This window comes from Cryptotermes secundus, unplaced genomic scaffold (assembly GCF_002891405.2).
Source record: "Cryptotermes secundus unplaced genomic scaffold, Csec_1.0 scaffold345, whole genome shotgun sequence".
Lineage (NCBI taxonomy): Eukaryota > Metazoa > Arthropoda > Insecta > Blattodea > Kalotermitidae > Cryptotermes > Cryptotermes secundus.
In genome coordinates this window covers 89948-100395 of record NW_019723306.1, presented here as the reverse complement: position 1 = coordinate 100395, position 10448 = coordinate 89948, and the positions used below count along the sequence as shown (strand labels likewise).

At 37.3% G+C, this 10448-nt stretch overlaps 2 protein-coding genes across 12 annotated transcripts in view; one reads left to right on the top strand and one right to left on the bottom strand.

The window, feature by feature from the left end:
* Nucleotides 1–7615, bottom strand: LOC111861754 (F-box/WD repeat-containing protein 5). Its single transcript, XM_023846585.2, has 9 exons — nucleotides 7521–7615; nucleotides 6914–7181; nucleotides 6259–6416; nucleotides 5982–6159; nucleotides 5140–5596; nucleotides 2530–2690; nucleotides 1946–2333; nucleotides 1605–1817; nucleotides 1–1466 (listed from the first exon to the last, which is right to left on the bottom strand). Exons 2-9 carry the CDS (start codon nucleotides 7161–7163, stop codon nucleotides 1163–1165), a joined length of 2109 nt encoding a protein of 702 aa, XP_023702353.1. The 5' UTR covers nucleotides 7164–7181; nucleotides 7521–7615; the 3' UTR covers nucleotides 1–1162.
* Nucleotides 7616–7802: 187 nt separating this feature from the next.
* Nucleotides 7803–10448, top strand: part of LOC111861745 (alpha-aspartyl dipeptidase) — an 18292-nt gene continuing 15646 nt past the window's right edge. For 3 of the 11 annotated variants that reach the window (XR_002842300.2, XM_023846576.2, XM_023846574.2), the window contains exon 1: nucleotides 9829–9912. The gene's annotated coding sequence lies outside the window, so the exon portion shown is untranslated. The other 8 variants (XR_004512719.1, XR_002842303.2, XR_004512718.1 and 5 more) reach the window with 8 other exon arrangements.

The following is a 10448-nucleotide window of genomic DNA, read 5'->3' as shown; positions in this document are numbered from 1 at the left end:
TAAAACTGCATTTTTCCATATAATTTATTCTGTTGTGTTAATGTAGAGAGTAAATGGAAAGCAGCAAATATCACCAATTAATGGAAGTTATTTTAACATGAGAAAAACCCCCAAGTATGCTAATTTCTTGGATATCTGTCAGAATTTTTATATTAACATTGAAAACAAAAAGAATGTTACTGCATAGAAATACTTGATTAGACTCAAGGATGTGGAAGGAGATTGCCTGGCTTACATATTTATGTTCTGTCACTAGGTAGCACTCTAATTAGGCTGCATTCAGAGAAATAGTTTTAGAGATATCACCACCATTAAATGTTACTTTTAAACCCAAGATACAGTAAATTCATAAATATCCAACAATATTATTCAGATCTTACAGTTATGAAATAGAATGCACTGGAACAATCTTGTATGTTTTGAACATCACTATATGAATTGATATATTGATTACTAAATACTAATTTTACATTTAAAAAGTCTTGCTGATTCTGTATATTGGGCTGTTGTATGAAAATTATGCAACCCAGTACAACATTTTTCACTCTCTAACAAAAATCACAATTTCACAATCTTTTCCTGTTTTGTTGTGACATATTGACAAACATAAAATTTTTCAGATCTATCAATTAAATATCTTAAGGGACATAAAACTATTTCAGCAATTACCATGAAATGTCATGGCTAATGGAAATGTACATTTAGTTCTCTTAATTGTTAAATGTGTACACCACATCATAATTCCATAATTGAAATGTTATTCTAATGAGCTCATATTGTTTTACAAGACTTCTGTGAGACGTTGAATTTTTTCCCTGGTTAATATACTATTTTGCACCTAATTCAACATCAAAACTTCATAATAGCAACACCTCTGTAGGAGGAATGACGGTAATTTTGAACACAACTGGCAACTTTTGGTTTCCTTTCTATTAGCTTTTGCTTAAAATGCCAAAGAATACGAAACAGAAACCATTACAGGTTATGCAAGGCCATACACTTTAATTTCATATTGCAGTGCTTTAAAACATTATAAAGTTTGGGACTAACTGAAGTTACTTGTGGAAAATAAATAAAGAGAACTATACTTAAATGAACAAGCAAAGTTTGGTTTGAACACTGATGTTTCCAAGACAATTAACATAGAATTATGTATCAATTTTTAAACTGTATTCAGTGCTGAGCTTGTAGTAGGGTTACTCTGAGGGATATCTGATCTAAGTCTGCATCTTGTTTTCCGTCTCACTTCCAGTCCTCTAGGAAAGTTACGATCTTCTAGTCCCAGTTCTTTGACTTTGCTTCTGGATCTCCATACCTTCACTGTATAGTCATCAGAAGTGGTGACAAGCATCTCGGGATCACAGGGGTTGAAGGCCACTGAGTTTACAACATCAATATGTGGGAATTTGACAAGACATACTCCATAGTGACGATCCCACAGATATCCATGCTTGTCTTCTGCTCCGCTAAGGAACAAAGCAAAAATTCATTTTTAAAAACTTTGTGGCTGGGTTTATAGATTCTCTGGTCATATCCAGTGGTTTAAATTATTTTTTTCTAGGTGTGTGATGCAAATTTGAAATTAATCATTGTGTAGAACTAACCTTGCAACATATTCATTACACACGTCTAAGAAGATGAAGAAGCATTCATTGTTTGGAGTGTATGCCTTGTGTGCACGTAGCATTGTTCCAACTTCTTTGAGCGTAACCAGGTCAATAACATGGATATCTATCTCCTGTGCAATGGGGGGTGGGTCAAGTGGATTTTTTATCACATATCCTCTTGGCCATGGACGACTATTTACATACAGGTACCTGTTTTGTTAAAAGAACAGGAAAATATTACAGCAGTGCAACCACAGTTCTGCATGAAATTTCTGTACATAATAGAAGAAAATCCTTTTATTTCCTTTATACTTAGCTATTAAGGAAAGTCAACATACCTATGATCGGGAGAAAGTCCCATGCCTATAATATGACCATGAAGATCAATAAGGTGGTCAACTTTGTCAAACTTGTCAGCAACTTCTTCATATACCAACCAGTTGGGCTCTGGACGTGGGAGTCCTGAATTTTGTTTCTCCCTCTCTCTCTCAGCCAAGCGTTCACGAAGGGATGGCCCTGGATCAAGCTTACGAGGGAAAGACACGGGTTTGATACGTTTAAAACCTATCTGATGTGGTGTGTATGTCTTTGAGCCTGTGGTGAATATAAGGTACTTTTCAGCATGATCAGACAGATCGTCAGTCTCACTAGCACATTCTTCAGTCCCCATCGATGCATCTGATATACCAGAACTTGATTCATCAGTTTCATCGCTCTCACCAGAATCTAAACAGTAAACAAGTTATGGTATCTTATGCACACAATAAATCAGAAAGCACCTTATCCTTTGAGCAAAAATGAGATCCAGATGGCTGCGGTAATGCCACTTGGGTTGTTGTAGTAAAAAATAACATAACTGCCATTCATGCCAGGAATCAAACCTATCATCAGATTTCTTAACTGTCTGTTATGCCTGGGTTACCTTCACTGTCACTGCTGTCAGAAAGGCTGCGTGCATTACTTTTTCCCTTCCCTTGTGTTTCCACTTGGCGATACTCAGCATTGTATTGGATTGGACATGCATAATCCATTCCATCACCTAAGCAACGCCTTTTTAAGAATGATCCCTCAAGCGTACTGCACCTGAAAATTATTTCTTATTAATAATGAAGTAATGTTCCTTGAAACATAACTTACACAGAATTATTTGAAGTTCACTTGTAGACGCATCCTACATATTATTCAGAATGTAAAACTGTAAAAATAAAATCCATTGCTTAGTAGTTATTTGGAAATTATGGTTACTGAAATTTAGGGGCAGCAATTATCTATAAGTGTGCGTAAGTAAAGTAAAGCTAACCCTGTAACAGGCCGTGAAGGCCCACAGGATCATGATATCTGCCCCCTTTTCAAACAGTTACACATGAGTACATGTAACCCTTTCTTTCAGCTAGTATACATACAAGTAAACTTGTCAAAAGTCATGCATCTGCATTGTATGTTTCGACCTTGATGATAAGATCAAGTGTGAGCATACCAGCAACCATCTTTTTAGAACACTGCTGTATGCATGTATAAAATATTACAGTGGATTTGTCATTGGGCCAGTAAGAGACTTTTAGGTGTTCAGATTTCTCCAGTATTGTGATGCAAATTTATCAAAAGCAGTGGCACTGCTAATATATAAGCAGGGAGTCAAAAGAAGTGTTTCGAAAATAAATTCAAAAAGTAGTTGGCTGTGGTAGTGGTTGTCTCAATATTAGACGTCTGAAAATTCAGTTACACAACATACACATTAAACTCCTTGGAACCACAGGTAAGAGAAGGCTGTCATCAACCATCTATAGTTATGTCACATCACTCATGAAACCCGACTTTTCCATAAATTTGTTGTAATATTATCCTCCTTCCTGCATGTTTATTTTCCATATAATCCTCTACAAGTAGATCTCCCAGCACACTGGATCTTTAATAAAGATAAGTGATCTTAACTCTAAACTGAAGTGAAACAAAGTGTTTCAAGGAGAAGGCCAAGGCCTGATTTGGGCTGTAGCGCCATGAGAGAGAGAGACCTTAACTCTGTTTATTCTGGTCCATCACACTAGTGAACTAAATTATAGAATAACAGTTAACACAATCCAGTGTGATTCAATTTGTAGATATTTAAGTATATGTATATATTGTAATGTGTTTCGTTACTGAATACGCCGTAGAGATCGTTAATTGGTTTATTGAACAATCTACAAATATCGGCTACAATTAATTATCACAATGTTACGGGTTTCCACACTTTACAAACCCTACAACAAAATCTCTTAACACTATCTTCCAGAGTCTTCACGTATTAATAGCGCGGGAGCTATACAAGTCTCGCTGAATTACACACTCCAAATATAACTGGTTATCACGAACTATCACTGATCCTCGCACACGCGTCTGTAGCTCGTAACTTGCAAACTGAGAACTCGTTGATAACACACTGACTCTCGCTTGCTGCTCAGCCGGCTTTTATTCCGTTTGCTGTTGCTAGGGTCGCCCGCCACGTCACTACTGTGACGTGGCGTATAGCCTAGCAAAGCTGTTACCCCTTGGTGACGTCACCGCTGTTGACTCACGTTGCCTAGCAACCAGGTTGTGGGGACTCGGCTAACTTCGGCTCCGCTCGTGACGTCACCACGGGGAGAGTGGCAGGGTGACGACTTGCCTATTACGCGAGCGCTACGTTACCGCCACGTGCCGCTGGGGAGGCAGGGGTCCTCGGTTGCGCAACATGTCACAATATTAAGTATGTATTACAAACTTTATAATAGTTTCTGAACATGTTGATCTTATGCCTTTTCAAGATGGTTAGCTGACTGAAACATGTAACTGCAACAAATATCTACAAATTGAACCACACTGGACAGTGTTAACAATTATTCTATAAGTGAATTTTTCTAGCACTTCTGAATCTGTACTCCTGCAAAATAATGGTCTTAAAAGGTATCTAGGTAAAAGATAAAAATATAAGAGAACAATGATCTTCATTAATATAGATATCCCTCATTTAGCATGCTCTTTGATAAGTATATTTTATACTTAAAAAGTTTCATTTTGGAAACATTTTTTGGTTTAACTGTTTGAAATTCTGCACCATTTGGCAAGATCTGTAATATTCACTGCATGTCAAATATGCCTCTTAGCCTTGTGTGCAAATACTGTGAATTATGTATGCTTTATACGTGCATTTCAGCCTCAGTCGTTCATGATGTTGGAGAGGATTAATGCAAATCTGTATAACATGAAGCTGTCACAGTAAATGAATGCAGTGACATCTTCTCGGGCAATCAGTCATGTGAGAATCAACTTAGTGTGTATGCTCCTGAAGCCCAGACTGTGAGAGCATACTGTGTGTGTCGCATATCACAGATATCCCTGTTGGTGGAGACAAAACAGTCCATTTTCACACAGAGAAGATCGCATTGCTTAATGTGAATTGTTAATACTGAGGTATGTCTCTTAAAGAGTATATGTTTATTTAAAATTGTATCTTTTAGTTACAAATTAGCTCCACTAAATGAGGGGTGGGTATTATACTACAAAATGTGCATACTGAAGTCTAGAAGAGACTGGATATAATACTTCTGGTGCCTCTTCGTCCTCATGTTCTCTTGAAGAAGTTGGTAGGACATAACCTGATGTCGATGGGCTGTTTATCTCTCTGTGGGATGGAGGATTTCCTCTTTCAGAGTTATCTGGTCCTTTGCCTGGCTGGGCACCAGCTTCTGAAGAAACAGCTTCTGATTCAAGTGGTGATGGAGCCAGACAGTTCGCTACCATAACAGCGCGAATGGAACTGGCGTTAGAATTGTAGAACTTGTATAGCTGATCCATGATGGGTACAAGCTCCGATTCAGATTCTTGTGACGCTTTATTAAGCCACAGTATAGAAGTACTGACAAGATGTGCGAGCCAGTGCAGATCACCGGAAAGTAGATGGTGATCACTGTACCAGGTTCCAAAGATGTCATATGGCTTGTTCATAACTCTGCATTGCAAGTTGAAGCCAGCTGAAGACAATAGGAGGCACTGTCAGTTATTACAATTTTTGCTACATACATAAATGACCCATGCCTGTTTATGTCAACTCATAAATTTAATACAAGTGTTTTACAGTCGACCAAAGTAGACAATTCCTCAACTTGGCTGTAACAAGTACTGATTTGACTTATAGTATGAGAAATCTGTTTTCAGTAATAAAATAAACTACGGCCTTTTCGGGTGTGGGACTATGTTTAGTAGATAAGTCAGTCATACCTTGAAGACAGAAGCAGCAGGTCTCTCCAAAACTCTGGTATCTACCATAGGACATCATCTCACATCCCAGAAGATCATAATATTCAATACTGTAAGTATCTAATCATATTGAGAGGTGCTTGGGGACACTTCAATTACCTTGTAGACTGAAGACTGCTATTTCTCCTGATGTGCTGTGAGGTGTCCCAAAGTGAACCCCAGATACCAACAGCAAGGTGTCAGATTGGTTGAACTGTGAAAATTGAGTGTATTTCCAGCTGAAAGTCTTCATGTCATGATAATACTTGATACTAGCAGGATAGCTGGAATCCCACACCTTGAACATGTTAATATGGAAAAGACAATTAGTTGCTCTATACATGTTCTTTTTCTTAATGAAGTATCAATACAATCATCTCACAAGCTTTAAGGTTACCAAAACATATCCATCTTTTGAGCATGTTGCAAACATTTTTCCATTGTGGGCAAAGCTGACATGAAGAACCTGATGCGAGTGCTCTTTCATTACTTCGGTTTGGACAACGGGTGTGTGGTAAGAGAGCCGCTTGTATTCAGCCAACCACGAAGTCTTGCCTTAGGAGTAAAAATACAATAAGAGGCTGTATAACATGCATTTCATCTTACAGTGTATAGCTGTAACATAATTCAGTTTTCAGAGTTTTAACATAGTTACTGAATGAGCCTCTTTGGGTCAGGAATGGACAGACTATTTTCCACAGGTCAGAACTATCCTACTGAAAAATTTTATGTACAAAAGGAATAATTAAATGTGAGTTCTATTAAGTCATTAATTATATATTGATATTTTGTCCAGTCTGACCTGCAATAATATTTAGTTCATATTATGCACTTGAGACAACACATGTCAGTAAAATAAATTTATATTAAATGGAAAATGTCATAACCACCAGTACCAGTAAACTTTATTTTTTATATGAAAAAGACAATATAAAGTAGGTCAATCGAAAGTTTTAATGGCAGACTCCTTTACAAGAAGCAAGCTTAAAAAACCTGATGTAAAAATTGTGAAACTTCCATTAAACATATGAGAGAACTTAAATATTACCTACCTGGTACAATCTTCACAGAAGGATCAATTTTGAAATTTAAGGAAAATAGATCTTTCCATAAAAACTCATCATAACTAACACGGAACCAGGATCTGCAAGTGAGTCCAACATTAAGTAACTCCCTTGCAGAAAGGTACTGAAATATGTGAAGAAGAATGGAATCTGGTAGATTATTCCAGTTCCTGTTTGTTATAAGCAAACTGTCGCCTGCAAAGTGAACACCATCTGCTCTGTCCTCCTCTGATTCCATATCAGACACCTACTGTCGCTGGAAACGAAGCATTCATTAACAGATTATGTTTTCATGGGAGTCTGTATAATGGCCCATGGCATAAGAAATAATTTTTAATTAACGCTTTATTAATATGAGCCTGTTAGGTCTACATCATTACACTACAAATATCTGAATGTAATTTGATGCAGTATATGCAAATATCTATCATACAAAATTTCGTTCTAACTTGTTTCGTTCTGCACGATGGAGACAATCATTAGATCAACTTTAAAACGCCATTTTGTGTTATTCATGAAAGAATTCACAGAAATTATTAGTACCAGAATTTCAGAACATATATTGTACAGATGGGATAGAACACTGATCACTCACCCAAGGCTTATTGTAGAATTTAAACAGACTTTGACAACATTGGAACAGCTTATTCCTACCAGCTTTATTCTGGGGAGCGGGAGCGCCAACATGATAGTAATTATAATAGTCAGTTATGGAAAAATAACTGTTTTCTTACATTTCTAACACTTTCACGCATCATGAAATAACATCTTATGAAATTCAAACATTAATTTATTTTCTATATTTGGATTTTATATCTGATCAGTATTTATATAATTTAATTTTTAGGGGTTGGCATTCTGTTATGTTTGTCGTGGTATGGTGCAAAAAAGTCATAAAGTAATGCGATAAATACGAAAATTTTTATGTTGAATGTATATCACATGGTATCAGTTCGTTAAAATGTTCGTTCGTTGACAAATGCCCCGATGAAACCGTAATTAGTTATTATTTTCGAAATTTTTATGGTGCTTTTGGTTTTCTTTTTTGTTGTATATATATATGCCTTCATGGCGTAGTGCTTAATTAGTTAAGCACAGGGACAACATTTCCATATATACTACGCCATGAATGGCCATGAAGTCATGCAGGCATATGGTGTTGTGAATGTATAGACCGTATAGACCGGTATATAATACGGGAATGCGCACAATGTGCATAGAGTAATTGTTTTCTATTCGCGACTGTATTCGGTTATTGATGTGGTTAAGTTTTTGCATATGGTAATGTGGTATCTACTGCACTTTTTATCACAGTGTTTACACACACACGCGTCATTTGCTTCGTGGAAACGTTCGTTCTTGCATATCTTGTGGTGGAATCCGTGTGTTGCCAACCTAGTAATTGTGTGTCGTAATTTTCTGTTGGGTCCTGTCCAGGTTCTGTCAGTCATTGCATCAGTGCTGTAGAACTCTTCCCATATTTCCTCTCTTTTTTGTTTTCTTTCTTTGATAACTTCCTCTGAGTTTTTTGTGCTTGGCAGTTGATATCTGAGTTCTTCTATTAGGAAATTTTCCTTGCAGAGTTCGTATGTTAGTCTGGATTGTGTGTTCTTAGGAAGCCCTAGCGCTAGTTTAAGGTATCTTGCCTTCACTTGTTCCATTTTCCGCAGGTTTTGTTTGGATAGTTTTTCCCAGGTTATCTCTATGCCATATAGTAGTATGGGACAAATTTTTGCATGGAATATTTTCATTGCTGTTTCTAGCGATAATAGTTGCAGGTTTCGGATGGTGTATATAGCTTTGATGGCTGCTGTGCATTTTTCTGTTATGTGTGCTGTGAATGTTGTAGATGTAGACTGCAGTGTTAAGCCGAGGTATTTATATTGTTTTACTGATTTTATGTGTTCTCCATTAAATTTTATTTCATCATTTTTTCCTTTTCTTCCTCCTTTTCTGAAAGTCATTAGTTGGGTTTTGTTTTTATTTATTTGAAGTTTGTTTTGTCTTGCCCAGTTCTCCAGTGTAGTGGAGGCTTCCTGTAGCTCCTCAATATTTTTTCCTCCAATTGTCATATCATCGGCGTACATAATTAATTGTACCCCTGTGTGTTTTTCCATTGTTTTGGCCAAGTCTGCTGTTGTAATATTGAATAGTAATGGGCTGAGGGGGTCCCCTTGCAGTACGCCATTTGTTTGGGTTATTTCTTCGGATTCTGACACCGTGTCTTTTATTATGATTTTATTGTTTTTGAGGATGTCTCCTATTAGTCTTGTTGTTGTGTTCTCTTCTCCTACTATTTCCTTCAGTTTTGTTGTGATTATACTCCTGTCGAGTAGGTCGAATGCCTTGCTATAATCTATGAAAACTACATGGTATTTTCCTCGTGGGTGTCTTAATGCTTCTTCAATTGCTTCTAGTAGTGCTGTGATGGCTTGTATCGTTGATCTTTGTGGCCGAAACCCAAATTGATTTTCCGGGATAAGTGAGTCTACTGTTGTTGTTAAACGGTCAGTTAGGATTTTGGTCAGTATCTTGAACATTGTGTTTTCTAACGCTACCCCTCGGTAGTTGTTCGGGTCTTCTGGGTCTCCTTTTCCCTTGTACAGTACTTTCATCAGGGATTTTCTCCAAATTTGTGGTATGGATCCAGTTTCGAGGCATCTGTTGTATAGTCCCGTTAGTGGTTTTGATATAATGTCCTTTGCTTCTTTTATATGTTCATAATATATTCCATCTGGTCCTGCGGCTTTCTTGTTTTGTGTTCTTTTTATAGCTTTTAATACTTCTGCATGTGAGATTGGTTGACATGCCCTGACGTCGTCTGTTCGGGGGCTGCTGGTGGGTGTATTTTGGCTAAGTATCTTGGTGAAATGCTGTTCCCATATCTTTATATTTACTTCTTGTGGCATTTGTTTCTTGGTTGTTTTGGTTGCCACAAACGAGACCGGTATAGACCCTCATTTTCTTGGCCTCGGCACTAGTTGGAGGTGAGTGGTCAGCCTGTCGTCACATTATGACAGTTCCCCCTCCATTAATCGCATCGAATCGCATTAATGCAGTTCCTGTAAGCATCCTTACTTCAAAGTATGAATGCATATTCTTAATAACTGCTGCAGACCAGATCAGTAAATGTAACGGCAGTAAGCTGAAATTTCTGATTTATGTGCGCGGATTAGCAAGATAGCGATCATGTGATTGTTCTATACACATTGCGTTAACTAATCGGGTTAGGATAAATGATATAACCTCCGTCTCAAGTGCAAACAATATATTCTTGTGTCTTTGATCTTGCTCCCTACACTACATGTTTCGGCCTCAGACGGCCATCATCAGGTGTATAACACTCACGTCGCTGTCACACTGCACCCAGTTCAAAATTTAACATCTAAAACACTCTCCCTGTCATTATCAACTTCTACTTCGTTGATAGCTGTCCACCCGTAGATTACTTCACACACGTTAATTTTGAGTTTATTGTAATAGCACCATAATAAAATCTTTAGTTCTAATTTTAAACTTTTAA

What these genes read in the sequence shown, in the direction of transcription:
- LOC111861754 (XM_023846585.2), bottom strand. Translation starts at nt 7,163, where the DNA reads ATGGAATCAGAGGAGGACAGAGCAGATGGTGTTCACTTTGCAGGCGAC. An exon ending in CCAGTCTCTTCTAGACTTCA is followed by an intron (nt 2,691 to 5,139) that starts GTATGCACATTT and finishes AATAATTTTCAG; the next exon opens with GTGCAGTACGCTTGAGGGAT. An exon ending in TGACAGCAGTGACAGTGAAG is followed by an intron (nt 2,334 to 2,529) that starts GTAACCCAGGCA and finishes TTTACTGTTTAG; the next exon opens with ATTCTGGTGAGAGCGATGAA.